The sequence below is a fragment of the Nerophis ophidion genome, linkage group LG06, assembly GCF_033978795.1.
Source record: "Nerophis ophidion isolate RoL-2023_Sa linkage group LG06, RoL_Noph_v1.0, whole genome shotgun sequence".
NCBI lineage: Eukaryota > Metazoa > Chordata > Actinopteri > Syngnathiformes > Syngnathidae > Nerophis > Nerophis ophidion.
The window spans coordinates 43307515-43325247 of record NC_084616.1 but is presented as its reverse complement, the minus strand read 5'-3'; the positions used below and the strand labels follow the sequence as shown (position 1 = coordinate 43325247).

Below are 17733 nucleotides of genomic sequence, written 5' to 3'. Positions count from 1 at the left end.
GATGGGTATAAATGTGTAAGAGAGCAGACTATAATTGGATTGCAGATGCTTGTTGTGATTTACTAAAACTACATCCCCCAGGTGTAATAATGCTCACGAGGACCCTTGCTAAAAGCTTTCTTCAAGGGAGCTGCTCGTCCGCGGAGGAAACTCCTGGTGTCTGAGAGCTATGGAGACGCTCACCAAGCTGTGTTATCGTCGGCCAGACAAACACACGGACATGGAGAAGCAAGCCTAGACTGCGGCGTAAAATGCAGATGTACTTCTACACTTGTATGGTGAGAAAAAGAACGCCTATGCTTCGCGAACTTTGACGTTTCGCATTTCATGCAGCCTTGCACGTCCTCACCGTACACGCCCACTTTTTTTATTTCCTGCGTTGGCTGTCATGTTATTACATGCGGAGCCGCAATATTGCACATTGTCACTTTAGAGCATAATTTGCAAGCATTTAGGTTAGGCCAGGGGTCTCTAACCTTTTCTCTTGGGAAAGCTACTTTTACAAAATGAAAGTGCTGGTCTTGACATCCTCGTCCGTCGGCGCGGCTAAATTAAAAGGTCATTGGAGACGCTGTACTGAACCAAAAGTTTCTTTATAATACACGAGCGTCATTATACAGGACTGCAGTACCAGGAGGAGCTTAGGTCAAAACTAAACTGTAGAAGCCAAACCATCAGTTTTAGAGACTTAGACTTCCTTTTATTGTCATTCAAATTTGAACTTTACAGTACAGATAAGAATAACATTTTGTTGCATTCGCTCGATGTAGTGCAGGATAAAAGAGCAATAAGGTGAATATATAAATAAATAGATTACTGTACAGATACATATATTGCTCTTTTGCATATGCATCCACGTTTATGGACGTATGTTATATTGGATTTATATTCCAGCAAGTTAATCCGTTTTTCGGGGGAATTGAGGGGATTTTTGTGATGCGTTCAAGAGTCTTACGGCCTGAGGCGAAAAACTGTTACAGAGTCTGCAGAAACTCTTTCTAGGGTCCAGCAGTGAAAATAGTCCTTGGTGAGTGTGGGAGGATAGGATAGGTTAGGATAGGTCTTTATTGTCATTGCACAAGTACAACAAAACAGCACAATTTTAGAATGTTACATGCCTTTTAAAAAGAAAACATTTCGAAAAGAGATACATTATGTTCAGAGCATTCAATCGATCGCAACTATGTATTCTCCAAGGTCTTGTTGGAGGATGAATAGTTGGGGTTTTGTCACCTGCCGCGAGACTAAATTGGACCCATTTCAGTCTACGAGCATGAAGTGATGAGGCCCTACTTAAATGAGAAGCGTTTTAGTCCTCTAAGACAAATCAAACAGTTCAGTTGCAATCTGTTGAATGCCCAAAAAATACAATGACCTGGAGGAATGAGAAAATTTGCAGATACAGTATTGCATGAAAACAGTACAATCAAATGTACTACAAACAACTACAGCAGTTTTATGAAAACATTTCATTGGAATGTACACTATTAACCTTAAAGAGTGGAATAATTCTAATGTGTAATTCTACTGTATCCACTTCCAGCTGATTCGCTGTCAGACACACCATCTGCAGCTTTTCCATAATTTCGTGAATAAATGCACACCGTTAAAATGTTATTTTAAACTACTTGGCTGTTGTTAGACTCATCCTGCTTCAGTATGGTGCTTTGCCAACTTGGTGACACAGTCTGTCATGTTTTTGATTATATATTTTGGGTCTATGGCAGGGGTCTCAAACTCAATTTACCTGGGGGCCACTGGATGCAAAAACTGGGTGAAGCTGGGCCACAAGAAAATATTTCTTAAAAAAATCTAACATGCACTTTTTAATGAATTAACCTTCTTTGAATGGCTTTCCCGCCCTAGCAACATACTTGCAGACTCTCGCGATCTTTCCGGGAAACACCCAAATAGCAGTGCACCTCCCGACAATCTCCCGGGGATATCATTCTCCCGGTTTTCACCTGGACAACAATATTTAGGGCGTGCGGTAATTGCACTGCCTTTAGCGTCCTCTACAACCTGCCGTCTCGTCAGCTTCTCCACCATACAAACAGTGTGCCGACCCAGTCACATGGTGTATGAGACTTCTGCAGGCCCACGGAAGTGACTGCTAGACATACTTGATCAACAGCCATACAGGTCACACTGAGGGTGGCCGTATAAACACCTTTATCATTGTTACAAATATGCGCCACACTGTGAACCCACACCAAACAAGATTGACTTAATCACATTTTGGGAGAACATCCACACCGTAACACAACATAAACAAAACAGAACAAATACCCAGAATCCAATGCAGCCCTAACTATTCCGGGCTACAATAGGGGGCGGGGTGTATATTGTAGCCCCGAAGAGTTAGGGCTGCATGGGATTCTGGTAGGGGTGTAACGGTACACAAAAATTCCGGTTTGGTACGTACCTCGGTTTAGAGGTCACGGTTCGGTTCATTTTCGGTACAGTAAGAAAAAAAACAAAATATACATTTTTTGATTATTTATTCAACAAATTTGCTCAATCTTCCACCAAAAATATTTTGATGTGAAGTAATCGGAAACTTGGATAGGTCAATAATTCATAATAACATTGATTTTGATTCAATATTATGTTTTGAGCAATGACAGTTTGAAAGAAAAAAAACCAGCTTTGTTTAATTAGACAACATTGCAACTTTTTCTAAATTACATTTAGCCTTCAAGCTTTTTTATTTCACTTTTGTATATGTTTTTGTTTATTTCAATTGTATTTTTATAATGTGCCATGGGCCTTTAAAACATTAGGTGTGTGCAGCAAATGGCCTCCGGGACACACTTTTGACACCCCTGCTATAGATATTAAAAAATTTAATCAGAGCCTGGCGACGCATGCATGTTTATCATAACTCTCTCGCTCTGTCTGTCTCTGTCCCTCCCTCACGAATGCTGCTGTGTGCACAAATTGTCTTGTTTGTAACCCCTTCTTATCCTTGAACGTACATTGAAAATACACGCAACCCTAACTTAAAATGCTGGACATTTAAGGGATTTAAGAAACTCCACCCGGACAGCCCCGCAAAAGAGGACATGTCCGGTGAAAAGAGGAGGTATGGTCAGTCTATCATAGCCCAGTCGTTGCTAGCATGCCGTGTGTTGTTTTTTTTTTGATTGATTGAAACTTTTATTAGTAGATTGCACAGTACAGTACATATTCCGTACAATTGACCACTAAATGATAACACCCCAATAAGTACTTCAACCTGTTTTAAGTCGGGGTCCACGTAAATCAATTCATGGTGCCTCGTAGGGGTGCAACGGATCAAAAAACTCACGGATTGGATCATTTTTTTCGGATCAGCAAAAAAAAGAAAAAAAGACAAGACAAATAAACAGAAGTTTTGCCGTTTTGTTTTGTAACACTTTTAAATTATTAAATTAAAATATATGAAATCTAGTTCAAGTGCACAAGGCATAATATCTTATTTTTAACATAATTAATGAAAAACAGTGCAACATAAAAAGGGATTTCTCCTTTCTTCCACTGCTTGTGTCAGTACCTGTACAAGGTGACTCTCGTAGAGGGGGCGTGTCTTCTCATCTCCCACTCTGCTGTGATGAAATGAGCGCTATATGGTCACATAATTTCCGTGGACTTCAACCCTTCTGTCATGAGCGCAACAGATGACGCTCGGGATAGTTCGTCCACAACTTTTTTCTTCTCTTGCTCATAAAAATCTGGCACAATCTTATCGTTGAAGTTGGTGCACGACGGGATGTCGTAATGTGGCTGAAGCACTTTCAGCATGTGTTTAAAACCCTCGTTTTGCACAATGGAGTCTGCACCGATAAACACACCGATTAAATGGCACAGGCCGTTCAAGTTCCTCCATTACTCCGCTCGCCATTACCATGCTGTGCGAACAACTTTTTTTAATTTTTTTTCATAAATCAGACCTCGGATCACGTGTGTGCCGAACCGAAGATATTGATTCGAACGGATCACGGATCAATGTTGATCCGTTGCACCTCTAGTGCCTCGGTGTGCGATGTTTACAAAACGTGCGCTACTTAATATGTCCGTGTCGTTCGGTACACCTCCGAACCGAACCGAAACCCCCTTACCGAATCGGTTCAATACAAATACACGTACCGTTACACCCCTAGATTCTGGGTATTTGTTCTGTTGTGTTACGGTGCGGATGTTCTCCCAAAATGTGTTTGTCTTTCTTGTTTGGTGTGGGTTCACAGTGTGGCACATATTTGTAACCGTGTAAAAGTATTTATACGGCCACACTCAGTGTGACCTGTGTGTCTGTTGATCAACTATGTCTTGCATGGGCTGGCACACTGTTTGAACAGGTCGTAGAGGACGGTAAAGGCAGTGCCTCCACGGTGCCCCCTTAATATTGATGTTTGGGTGAAATTCGGGAGGATGAATACCCAAGGAGAGGCCCTGAAAATTGTGAGTCTCCCGGAAAAATCAAGGGTATACAAGCATGACGCTGTAAAGCGTCACTCATTTAAAACTTGCGGGCAGCACCATCATTACATTTTCACATCAAGGTGCAGGCCGCAAAATCTCAGATTTTTCCCCCTCAAAAATTAAATTTACCATATTTCCCAATTTTTTCCCATACTTTTTTAAAGAAACTAATGTCTGCAATAATTTAAAATAAGTTGTGCTTTAATTTGATCAACAACTAGAGTAATGCATACATTGCACCTTACCCTTAGCAAAACTGTAATCTTTATAAATGTGGTTCTTTTTAAAAGAAACAAATAGGACTTCATATGAAATAATAAAAAACAACTGAACAGATACAATTTAGCTCTGATAACTTATTCTGGCATATTTACTGTGATATTTTGGCTTTTAGGTTGATCAATATCAATTGTCCTAATTAAATAATGTTATTAGACATAGAGCTTCCTATGTTAGGCAACACTTCTGTATTGAATAAAATGCTTCTGTAAACAAAAGTGTAGCATATCGTTGCATGCAAATAAATAACCCCAACATCGGAGTTTGATTAGTACAAACTTAAATCTTCTGTCTTGAATAAAATATTTCTGTAAATAAAAATGTAGCATTGAGAGGTCTCTAAATTAGTAATTGGATAAAGGCAAGCTTTTTCACTGTTTGGGGACCACATCTTTTGCAACATGCAGAGCGACCGCTTTAATGAGGTTTCTCCACTGTGCTTCTTTGTTATCCTATATGGTACCCTCTGTAAATATTTCTGCCACAGTAAGCTACTTTTAAGTGGGAGTTTGTATTTTTTTTTGTCTTGTTCGCCTGGTAAAGAGTTGCATTTCCCGCACTCGGCTGGATGTTTCGGTTTCAGACACTAGAATACTTTTGTTGTGCTGCTGCATTTGTTTATACAAACTCTGCAGCGTCCAGTCATTTATTTGTTCCATGCCTGTTGCCGCAAAACCAAACCACTGAAGACGCAATTTTTTTTCACTGGTACAATTACTCTCGTTTGTTTCAGCAATAGCCATGTTGAGCTCTTTGTGTGAATCGATTAATGTGGACCCCGACTTAAACAAGTTGAAAAACTTATTCGGGTGTTACCATTTAGTGGTCAATTGTACGGAATATGTACTGAACTGTGCAATCTACTAATGAAAGTTTCAATCAATCAATCAAAAAAATCTCCATAATGAAGGAAGGAGGACGGCGGAAGCTACGAAAGCTTCTTGCAAAAAAATAATGCCGGAACATAAACAGAAAAACAGAGATTTGTATTTTTTAAATCGTCTGCAACAAAAAAAAAATATCGGCCAGGCCTATTTACTTTAATTCAATCAATATCAGCCGCTTCTTCTTGGCACTGTTTTTCGTACTCACTTTATTCCTTTCTATGCTTGGAAAAACAAAATGATATCGCTTTAGCACTAGCAAGTAAGACGAGATGTTTTGGTCAGATTTTACAAGGTTTACTGTCTCATTTGCTACACCAACTAATGGCGAGGATGCTTGTAAGTCAAAACGTTTGCTTGTAACACACAGTATAACAATTATTTGAAAGACAACTCTGATCTCATATTATTCTTAAGTTGCGGCACCACTGTATTTGATTGTTCAACTAGCGTATAGCAGCTGTTTGCTATAAAGCATCACATTCCTTGAACCCACTGGCGAACTACTCGGAAAGGCATGGAGAGCTAATGGTAGCTTGCGAGCGACAGGTTGGAGACCCCTGGATTAGGCTGTAGCCGCAACAAACGACATACCACAGCAAAACGCACAGTTCCGAAAGTATAATATTTTGAGAATTGTAAAAATATGGTTAGATATACTGTACAAGCCAAAAGTTTGGACACACTTTCTCATTCAATGGGTTTTCTTTATTTTTTTGACTATTTACATTGTAGATTGTCACTGAAGGCATCAAAACTATGAATGAACACATGTGGAGTTATGTACTTAACAAAAAATTTTTAAATAACTGAAGACATGTTTTATATTCTAATTTCCTCAAAATAGCCACCCTTGGCTCTAATTACTCTTTGCTCACCCTTGGCTTTCTCTCAATGAGCTTCTAGAGGTAGTCACCAAAATGGCTTTCACTTCACAGGTGTGCTTGAAGCTCATCGAGAGAATGCCAAGAGTGTGCAAAGCTGTAGTCAGGGGAGCAAAGGGTGGTTATTTTGAGAAAACTAGAATATAAAACATGTTTTCAGTTATTTCACCTTTTTTTTGTTAAGTACATAACTCCACATGTGTTCCTTCATAGTAGTGATGCCTTCAGTGACAATATACATTGTAAATAGTCATGAAAATAAAGAAAACTCATTGAATGAGGAGAATGTGTGTCCAAAGTTTAGGCCTGTACTTTTTGTACACAGTAATTGATTCCAAACATCATTTTGCAGGTGAGCAGGGCATCAGTTTCTGACAGAATGGACACCAGCTGGTTTATTGGACAAGAGAAGATTTCACTCACAAACTCTGACCAGGAAACAACATTGTCCGGCTCTTGCAGAGTATTTTCCAACCCCTGCGTGACCATCAACCTGACCGATATGCTACGGGGCGTTAAAAGCGATTCAGAGAAGAGGCCAATTCCTATCCGGCCACCAGGTCCCAGAGGGTCTACGCCAAAGCGTCAGGAGCTCCACACCTCTTCCTATGAACCCATGCCAAAATCCATCATCCGACGGTCACAGTCCCTGCCGCCTGTCACAGAGGAGAAGAGGCCATGCAGACAGGTTGGGGTACGCTTTACTGACTCCCTGGGCCTCGACCTGGAGAACATCAAGCTTTTCGATTCAGGAGAGGAACCGTCTGTGCCATATCATGTCAGCTTCAGATTGCTAATGGGTGCAGAGTTAGCAGATGGAAAACACTTGGAGATATCATTGCCGTATTTAAAGCCACTTTTTGACCACCAGCCCAGTGATCATCCTGCATTTGTGCGCCATCTCATCAAGCGCAAAGTGTGCCTCGAGAGAGTGCTGTGTTTAGAATTTGGCGTCATCGGAATCGTGCAGGTGCTAAATCTGGATTTTAAAAAAGATGTCACGGCCCGCTATTCATTTACAGAGTGGAAGAGTTGTGCAGAAGTTAAGGCCTTGTGGGTGTCCACCACCTCCAAGATCTGTGAAGGGGAAGCTCAACTCTGCTGTGACGTATTCCATTTTCACCTGCCCGTCCCTCCCTTCCTGCAGCCTGGAGCGGTGTTAGAGTTTGCCATCCAGTACAAAGTGTGTGGAGCTGAATACTGGGACAACAATCGCGGACAGAATTATAAGTTAGTTTGTCATAACTACAAGCACACTGTGCCCAAAGAATGTGAGGACAGCATGGTTCACTTCTTTTAGGACTCTAGCACTACTAAGCACGAAACACACTTATTGAAAAATGTATGACTTCTTTGTAGTACAACTGTAGCACAATCACATTTATTTTTATAAACTTATAACGTCTTTGATGGACTGCCAAAAAGAAAGTAACAAACATTAAACATTTCCAACTGCGGTTTCCAGTTTTAATTGTGGCACTTTTTATATAGCACTTCCCTAGAAAGCACATTGTCTAAATGGACATTACCGGTAAGCTCATTAAATATTCCATGTTGCATATATCAAGTGGTAATCAAAGCACCTTTTTATTATATTTATAATCACAAAAAAAGACTAATTCAACACAGATAGGAATTCAGTAAATATAGAAAATGGATGTATGGATTTAAAAAAATATATATATATTTTGTAAATGTGTAAAGCTGGTGGAAAAATACTATTTGAAGTAATTAAAATGTTTTTGTATTTTGCTACTAACCACAAATAAATGTAATAGCTGCAGTTTCCAGTTTTAATTGTGGCACTTTTTATTTGCACTTCCCTCGAAAGCACCTTGTCTGAATGAACATTAAGCTCACTAAATACCCAATGTTGCATACATCAAGTGGAAATAAAAGCATCTTTGTTCAATATTTTTTTCACAAAATAAAATGACTAAATCAACACAGATAGGAATTCAGTACACGTTTAAAATATATATATAGATTCTCTAAATTTGTAAAGCCGGTGGAAAAATACTGTTTGAAGAAATTAAAAAAATGTTTGTAATTTGCTACTAACCAAAAATAAATGTAACAACTGGGTTTCCAGTTTTAATTGTGGCTCTTTTTATATTACACTTCACTAGACAGCACCTTGTCTAAATGGAGATTAAGCTCAATAAATATTCCATGTTGCATACATCAAATGGAAATGAAAGCACCTTTTTTCTAAATTTATTTTACAAAATAAAATGACTAATTCAACACAGATAGGAATTCAGTAAACTTTTAAAAACATATATATATATATATATATTCTGTAAATTTGTAAAGCAGTTGGAAAAATACTATTTGAAGTAATTAAAATGTTTTAGTAATTTGCTACTAACCACAAATGAATGTAATAGCTGCAGTTTCCAGTTTTAATTATGGCTATTTTTATATTGCACTTCACTAGAAAGCACCATGTCTAAATGGACATTAAGCTCACTAAAAATTCAATGTTGCATATACAGTATCAAGTGGAAATGAAAGCACCTTTGTTCAATATTTGTTTCATAAAATAAAATGGCTAATTATTCAGAGATATGAATTCAGTAATCATGATAAATATATATTTATTTTCTAAATTTGTTGAGCCGGTGGAAAAATACTATTTGATGTAATTAAAATGTGTTTGTAATTTGCTACTAACCGCAAATAAAAGTTTATTTGTGTAATAACGTGATCACATTTCTGATGTCTAATACCATTTTTTTAGCAATAATAGAGGTATGGGTGATGTATAAACCTTGTTGAGTGACGTCACATTACCGTAATAACCCAAACACTCATAAATGCACAATTTTTCCCAGACTTGTTTTGACTTTAATAAATGGAATAGCGTGAATGGTTTATAGAAAAAATGTTCTCTTTCGATTTTAGTAATGTTAGAACACCGAATGCATACATTTTTAAGACTTGGGAAGTTTATAAAGGGCATTATTTTGTACCTTACGGTAATTTTGATGACGTATGTTTTGTTTTCTTGTTGATTGGCCCTCCGGAATTGGCGCCCCTTCACCGACCTGGTCTGAAAGCTAGCAAAACAACACACCTTCGAATATGACCTCTATTTCAGTCTTCAGCTCACTCTTGCTCTCATTGTTGTTGTTTTTTTGTTAACCCCAATTCACTCTGATGTAAGTTTCAATGAAACTATTTACATGGGACTTGCTTAAAAAACATTTAGCAATTAACCACAATCTACTGCCAGGTATGCCAAGAGACTTTTCGGCAATATGGAGGCTAACGTGAAATATGTCATATTGAGTAAACCAAAATCCGAACAACGTTTTTGTTTTTCATTCCAAATACAGGTTCCCCCCCGGATTTTTACAAGCCGCAAGGAGAATGACTTCCGAGGTAGAATCCAATGTTTGTCATCAATATAAGTTGCCTTTTAAAAGCCCCACCCGCCACCCCGACAGGGACAAGCGGTAGTGAATGGGTAGATGGAGGTAAACGGGGGTATAAGGCAAAAGGTTGTTGAATTTGAGTTAATTTGGAACATGCACACATACAAAACACGATTCATCATAATTGCCAGTTTCTCTTTTCATCATGTTCGAAAAGGAGTAGAAAGAAGCATAGCTTTTTTAGTCCTGTCCATTTTCTTTTACATAACAACTGCTAAAACGTTTGTTCACTATCAGTTTTCGATTTATTCACAATAATACTCCATAAGTGATATTTTTCATCATGTTCGAAAAGGAGTAGAAAGAAGCATAGCTTTTTTAGTCCTGTCCATTTTCTTTTACATAACAACTGCTAAAACGTTTGTTCACTATCAGTTTTCGATTTATTCACAATAATATTCCATAAGTGATAGAAATAAAAATAAATAGATAATAATTGGTGAGGTAAGTTGGTGAGATGAGTAAGATTTTCTAGAAAAATAATGGATGGATGAGATAAATTCAGAATGTTTATCATGGTTCTCCTTTGTACTTTGTAAACAATAAGTTTGAAGAGTTTCTTGAAGTGGATCCTATTAGAACATTGTTTTGATTTATTTGCTTAATCCATTCCATAATTGAATTCCACATACTGATATACTGAAGGTCTTAAGTGTTGTATGTGCATACAAAAGTTTAAAATTAAATTTTTTTAAGTTTATATTTCTCCTCTTTTGTTGAGAATAAATGTTGCATAATTGAATTCCTGGGTATGACGTTAAACTACATCCAGGCATGAGATGGGAGGTTGTGTGTGGGGTTACTGAGTCCCAACTAACGTCTATAAAATGCACACAAAGAACCGTTTGCACCTTCTCTTGTGACTGGCGGGCAGTCAGCGCCATAAAGCTGAGCAGGTCCCTGGTAAATGGGGCACGGACAACCAACAGGACAGACTAAGTTCAACAGCCCTGTAAGGCAAATAGTCTAGGAGAAGGATCTCTGATATAAAATACCCCTTCCAACCCGCACCAAGCCAGCGTGGAAGGTGTAGGCTAATAACCGGCATGAAAAGTACGCCAAGTTGACTATGGCAGAAACATGCTGAGGCTTTCGTCCAGCAGTGGACTGACAACGACTGATGAATTGAATTCCACATACTGAGCTACTGAAGGTCTTAAGTGTTGTATGTGCGTACAAAAGTTTTAAATTAAATTGTTTTCTAAGATTATATTTCTCCTCTTTTGTTGAGAATAAATGTTGTATATTCTTGGTTAGCAGACTATAGTTTGCTTTGTGTATAATTTTAGCTTTTTGCAAATTTACTACGTCGTGGAATTTCAGTATTTTTTATTCAATAAATAAAGGGTTTGTATTTTCTCTATATCCAACATTATGTATTATTCTAACTAATCTTTTTTTTAATGTCTTGTTAACGTTTGTATTCGCAGTTGGAAAAAGCACTTGAAGATATACTTAAGAGTGGAGACCATGCAACTCTGCATGGATTCTTGCGAAACACCACCACTGTGGCAACTCCCATAAAATGTCCACAACGGTTTCTAAACAAACTGGATGTTCTCGTGACCAGGGTGAGATGATATTGTATACTCCTTACTAGAGCTGCACGAACTTTAAAAAACAAAACCAAACAGATTTGTCTTTCCATGATTGCATTACAATTTGCGATTTTCATATTTTATACAAATAAATGTATAAAACTGCGTAAATAGCGAATTAAAGAAGATATTTTACTTTTAGACTGCCAATCTCCATATCTTTATCTCAAGGTACAATATGCAATAATTGACTTAAAATATATTTGGCTTTATGCAGACAGACTCAGACCTTTTCATGCCCTTAAACTAGACCTGGGCAAATTAAGGCCTGAGGGCCGCTTGCGACCCATTAAAGCGGATATTCCCAAATAATTTTTTTCGATTTTTAAGATGGAAATTGTAGCTGCCATTTTGATGTGCAGTGATGTTTTTTTTAAAAAATGACCGTCATTTTTGAATTATACAAATTACTTCAATGGTTGGAATCTGCCCTTTTGCATGATATACTAGTTACTACGGTCATCTACTTAGTTACTATGGTAATCTAAGTCACAGCAGATCAGACCAGGCACCAAGCAGTGTGGGTGGAGAGCGTTTCCACAGAGTGTTTCCAGTGCGGCCAGCTTGAAATGAGGGTGTCAGGGACAGACGCGGAAGGAGATTTTTACAACAAAGTTCTAAATCTTAGTGATAGATCTTAGGTAGGGGTTTTTTTTTTACCTTTTGTGTTCATATTTTGCTGTGTTTGTTGCAATTTGCTTGATTGTAAAATATGTCGGAGTGTGACGTTTATATGTTGTCAATATTCAGTGTTTTATTGTTCATAGTTAATATTGTAAATCCATCATTCTTTATTTTCATTTACATTCTGGGTGTCTCATTCAGTAAAAAAAAATTAAAATTCCATTCTGTTTTTTAAGGCGGTCTGTCATAACGTTTTTAGCATTCAATCAGACTGTGAGGTTTTGTATTAGTGTTCCTGAAAATAGATATATCAGTCCCCAGACACATTTTTTTTCTCTAAATTTGGCCTCCTGAGTCAAAATAATTGCCCAGGCCTGCCTTAAACTGAAGAAATAATTGGTAAAACTATTGTTCATAATGTACTCCTAATATATAATAACAGTACAAGTAAACATTTAAAAGGATATCAACTTTTATTTTTCATTACAGTAGAATTGTTTACCATCGTACTGTAATTGGAAGGTAAATATATCAGTTATCCTGAATAAATAAAAACAATAATTTCTATGAGCAAAACATTAACTTAAATATATGGTGAACATCTTAAAATGCATTTTTTTCCGGAATGGAAAAACTAGGACGGTTGGACAGATGTCTTTTTTTTTGTTGCCATAATGTGATCACAGCATTCTTCTTGCTCGTTTGTTTGTGTTGAAGGGATTGATTTATCAAACCGATTTGAAGCTGAAATATTACAACGGGATATTTAGCTTTGAAATCATATTTCCTTTCCTCCTAATTTTTGTTACTTTGGGTAACTTTCCACTGGCGAGTCACGAGGCTGGTTGTCTAAGCTCCATGTGTGTGCGGTCTTGCTGAGATACTCTCAATGCCCACCGAGACAAATGCTGTGAATGACTGAAAAGAGGGCTCACTGTGTTCAGTTAATTTTACTGCTAAATAAACACGCTCAGATGCCAAGATCGTCTTTTTCCTTGTATGAAGTGAGAGACAAACAAACGCAAGGCTTAATAATAATAATAATGGATTAGATTTATATCGCGCTTTTCTCTTATTAGATACTCAAAGCGCGCACAGAGAAGTGGGAACCCATCATTCATTTACACCTGGTGGTAGTAAGCTACATATGTAGCCACAGCTACCCTGGGGTAGACTGACGGAAGCGTTGCTGCCAGTTTGCGCCTACGGCCCCCCCGACCACCACCAATCATTCATTCACCATTCATTCACCAGTGCGAGCTGCACCGGGGGCAAGGGTGAAGTGTCCTGCCCAAGGACACAACGGCAGCGATTTGGATGTCAATAGGCGGGGAGCGAACCTGCAACCCTCAGGTTTCTGGCACGGCCGCTCTACCCACTACACCATGCCGCCCCTCAACCAATATGATTGGCGAACATGTCTGTCACTCAAATGCAAGTGACGATGTAGAAAAAAATCCTGAAACATCAATCTTCTATTGTTATGTAATCGCAACTAATTTCAACCCAAATGTTGATTTATCGTGCAGCCCTACACCTTACATTATACAATATGTTGGTTGTATACTTAATAACACAGCCACATGCAAATAATATGTTTAATGCAGAGTTTGGAACAAAACGATTCCACCACAGCCTGTGAGGGTCTAGCAATCCTCCACAAATGTGGGAAGAACCTGAAATTACCCGATGGAGGCCAGGGGCTGTCAGGAATAATTACTCAGGGGCTGATAAAAAAGATAAGTATAATAACCATGCATTTGTACTATAAATGATCAAATAAAACATTTGCTGATTCAAATATTTTTGTGTACATGGTGCAGTGGTTTGAGAAATGCACGAAATTGTGGATTCAGCGTGGGTCACATTCGGACGAGTACATGTCCAGACTTTCTGAAAACTTCTTTGATGCTGTAATGGTGAGCTAGTGTTTTAGTTTAGTACATCTTACCTTCATACTATGCTTTTTGTTAAGTGTATCTGTCCTGTGTGACAGGTGGTCCATGAAGCATCCCAAGAAGGTATCTCTCTTGTTTTTTGGACAGTTTAATTTATCCATCCATCAATCCATCCATTTTCTACCCCGCGACCCCAAAGGGAATAAGCGGTAGAAAATCGATGGATAGATTAATTTATTCTAATGTAAATATAATTACACTGTGCTCATCTCGCACTAGAACCATGATCATAAAATGTGACGTTTAGTTATGTATTTATAGGAGCATATGGAATTACTGAGTCCTTCCTGTATTCCATTGGTCAGCTGGTAATCGATGCCAGAATTTACATCGTAATCAAGAAAGAGGTTTTTATTCATCACTTTTGATCAACATTTCTTATCCTTTTTGTGTATGCTCATTAGTTTAATTCATACTTCCTTCCCAGGCAATCCGTAAACTAAATATGATTCTGGAAAAAATGCCGGCGGAACTTAAGAAAGATAAGAAGATCCTGACCTCACAGGAGGCCGAAGAGATTATGTATGTTCATGACATATTACAAGTATATAAATAAATAACTGATAAATGAGTTGTACTTGTATAGTGCTTTTCTACCTTAAAGGTAGAAAAGCATTAATCCACATTAATTCACACATTATTTCTAGTGTGTTCACTCTGCTTTTTCATGTTTCTCCAGGAGCAAGTTGGCTGGTCAGATATTGCACTGTGGCGGTAATCATTGTTTAAAATACCACAATCGGCCTTTATTCATAAATACAGAAAGAACAACTAATACACAGTCCGCTTGTGTCAGATTATGACTTGCAAATAGCTCTGATCGAGGCATTGTTCCGAATGACGACACCCGTCCAGAGAAAACAACTGACAGAAAACTGGTTCAGCATGGCTAATGTGGCCGGTGCCTTTGTCCAGATCCAAGTTTCTGAGTTTGAGGCGGTAAAAACATCCACTACATCAAGTCCATTTACAGTTTGTTGTGGTGCCCTGACCATGCATTGTAATAATTTCAAATATTCTAATTTCAGGATTGTCGCAGTTTTCTGAACTTTGTGAATGAAATACAAGGAAACAGGAGAAGGTAAACATGTTTTAAGTAAATTGTAACCAGGATTTTTACTGTGTACTCCTTGTAAATTTTATAAAAACAGACTGATTTATGTTGGATGTTATAACAGTGATCGTATGTTTGTTTCAATGGAACGTTGATGTCCTCTTAATTGCAGAGTTCATTCCTTTCCGTGTTTGGCGGTTTATTTGGACAAGTTTGAGGTCAGTAGTTGTGGCTTTTAAAGGGGACCTATGATGATTTTAATCTACATTTAACACACTTTCTCATGGTAGAGATAATATGCATTTGATATGGTTTTTGGTGTAAATTTTGCTCCTCTGTCACATTTTTAACCCGCCTTTTGTATGTGGACACACGTATTAAGGAGGATTCTCGTCTGTCCATTGTCTGTTTGGACAGCGCAAGTCCTGATTCTGTAGCCGTGTTTGGAACAGTCAGTTTGCGCGTCATTCTCACACATGCTAAATAAAATGCAAAATAGATTTTGCAAAACGGTAATGAGTGTTGATAAACCACATTGCGTGTGCTAAATAATTATAATTGCATCTTCTCAATGTATTTCGGGCATTTTGGTGTTCAGGATATATTTTGCATATTAATGAAGACGGATGCATAATGAATTGCAGGCTCTATTTTGCCCACTTAACAGACGCAATCCACTCTGCACGCGTTTAGTAGATCAGCTTTGTGTGTACTATCACAGGGATGTCATGGTATGAAATCTTCTTGTCTCGGTTGTTGTGGCCAAAAAAATGACGGTTATCATTATTATTGCTGTATTTTCAAAAGTTCTCAAAATTTTCAAAATGTACTTATACTGAAATATGTTAACCAAGTTTTATTAAAAAACACATTCAAAAATATTTTATTTGAAGAAGTAACATTATTGTAGATAAGAGCACTGTTTCACGTACTACAAGTAGTAATTGAATGTGCATATGAAAGCGTAACAAGAATTATATACAAAGTAAATTGGCAGAAACAAAATAAAAACATTAATAAATCAAAATAAAAGTGAAAATAATGCAAGATGGCAACTTTTGAACATAAGACATAAACTAAAACAAATGTAAGAATTTCTGATGGCCATAAGACGTAACTGCACTTTTTGTCCATATAGATAAAATTAGTGTTCATGTATGGATCTAGTCTAATACATAGGGCTGCACGATTATGGCCAAAATAATAATTAAGAATATTTGTATGAATATTGAAATGATGATTACTGATTATTTTAGGTGAAGCAGTATTGGGGTAGGGTGTGATTGCGATGCCATCAAGTTATTTGTAATGTCCAATAAAGAGGCTGTAGATAAATATTATCCATATATTTAAAGACATATATTGGTGTTTTTGTCCATAGATATTATATACATGTCAGCTTTTTTTTATTACATGATGTCTTTGTCTTTATTTTTACATTTTAATGGAGACAGGTATTTTCTTTATGTTATGTACATTTTGTGTTCATTTACATGATCTAAATATGTACATGCTGTATCGGGAAAGATTCATTAAAAGTTTGAGCACAAATATGTTGTATAGGAATTAACAATACACCATAAAACATTAACAAAATGCTATGTTACATTAATTTTTTTAAAGTACTAACCTTGTGAAATACAAAAAACCCTCACATGTAAAAAACAAACAAACAAACATGGTTTTTAGTATTTGATATCCATATGAAACAAAAAGCAGTTTGGTTAATGAAGATAAAGTCAAGTAAACAAGCTTTGTTCTCCGACAACACCATGTGGTTTAGTGCAACAATCTGGCCAACAAAAATAAACTGACTCAATCTTTGTGCCTCACTGACTCAGCGGATTGATTCTTCACAGCTTGCATTCAATTCGATGAGTTGACAGAACATTTTTTGCTAATACTGATGTTATTTGAACACTGAAAAAGTTAGCAGTAAAGGAAGAGTAACCATCCTAGTAAACAAACTGCAATACATTATAAACAAGTTGTGGCAACATTCCCGACACATCCCCTGCTGCATTGTAACTCTCAGTCATTGCAACTGAGTGAAAGATGCTGTGTTGAGAAAATGAAAGCAACATCAAACATTTTTGTCTTCCGTTGTATACTGTTTTTGTTGGACAAATGCATCCGTCTCTATTATGGTCCACACCTGTCGCCATCTAATAACATCAGTGCGTTCTTAGATGCACACCAAAACTCCTCTGCAGTGAAGTCAGTACGTAAGTAAAGCAAAGCAATCGGCTCGGTTTACTCGAAGGGAAAATTTCCGCCAATATCTTTCTTTTGTAGACATCAGGCCTGTCAGGTGGGCATTAGACAAGAAATAATCATATGGAAGGCTGCAGGCAGAAGCTAACAGTCTCAAAAGTGCAGAAAAGAGGAGTCGTGCAGGCAGAGAGCATGTACTAGAATGCCTTCATAAGTACGTTTGTCACACTATCACATCACAGTGTGCCCACTGTTGAAAAAGACAACAAAAAACAGGGCTCAGAGGCATCCAAAACTGTGCAAGCTCACGCCCAAATGCATGAAGCCTATGATTGTT

General features: G+C 37.6%; 2 protein-coding genes across 6 annotated transcripts in view; both read left to right on the top strand.

Annotated features, from left to right (window-relative positions):
• Positions 1-95: 95 nt before the first annotated feature.
• Positions 96-8305, top strand: ppp1r3da (protein phosphatase 1, regulatory subunit 3Da). The gene is made up of 2 exons (XM_061903850.1): positions 96-278; positions 6861-8305. Exons 1-2 carry the CDS (start codon positions 252-254, stop codon positions 7806-7808), a joined length of 975 nt encoding a protein of 324 aa, XP_061759834.1. The 5' UTR covers positions 96-251; the 3' UTR covers positions 7809-8305.
• A 147-nt stretch (positions 8306-8452) lies between these two features.
• sycp2 (synaptonemal complex protein 2) overlaps positions 8453-17733 on the top strand; it is a 48619-nt gene continuing 39338 nt past the window's right edge. For all 5 annotated transcript variants that reach the window (XM_061903836.1, XM_061903839.1, XM_061903837.1 and 2 more), the window contains exons 1-12: positions 8453-9746; positions 9850-9895; positions 11379-11519; positions 13778-13911; positions 13987-14089; positions 14167-14191; positions 14390-14475; positions 14556-14650; positions 14808-14842; positions 14925-15067; positions 15157-15209; positions 15355-15400. In XM_061903836.1, the coding sequence (XP_061759820.1) occupies positions 9884-9895; positions 11379-11519; positions 13778-13911; positions 13987-14089; positions 14167-14191; positions 14390-14475; positions 14556-14650; positions 14808-14842; positions 14925-15067; positions 15157-15209; positions 15355-15400 (873 nt within the window). In that variant the 5' untranslated portion in view covers positions 8453-9746; positions 9850-9883. The remainder of the gene's footprint in view (positions 9747-9849; positions 9896-11378; positions 11520-13777; positions 13912-13986; positions 14090-14166; positions 14192-14389; positions 14476-14555; positions 14651-14807; positions 14843-14924; positions 15068-15156; positions 15210-15354; positions 15401-17733) is intronic.

Excerpts from the sequence above, each read along its gene's own strand:
- ppp1r3da (XM_061903850.1), top strand. The coding sequence starts at position 252 with ATGCAGATGTACTTCTACACTTGTATG. Across the intron at positions 279-6,860 it reads TGTACTTCTACACTTGTATG|GTGAGCAGGGCATCAGTTTC; the intron begins GTGAGAAAAAGA and ends ATCATTTTGCAG.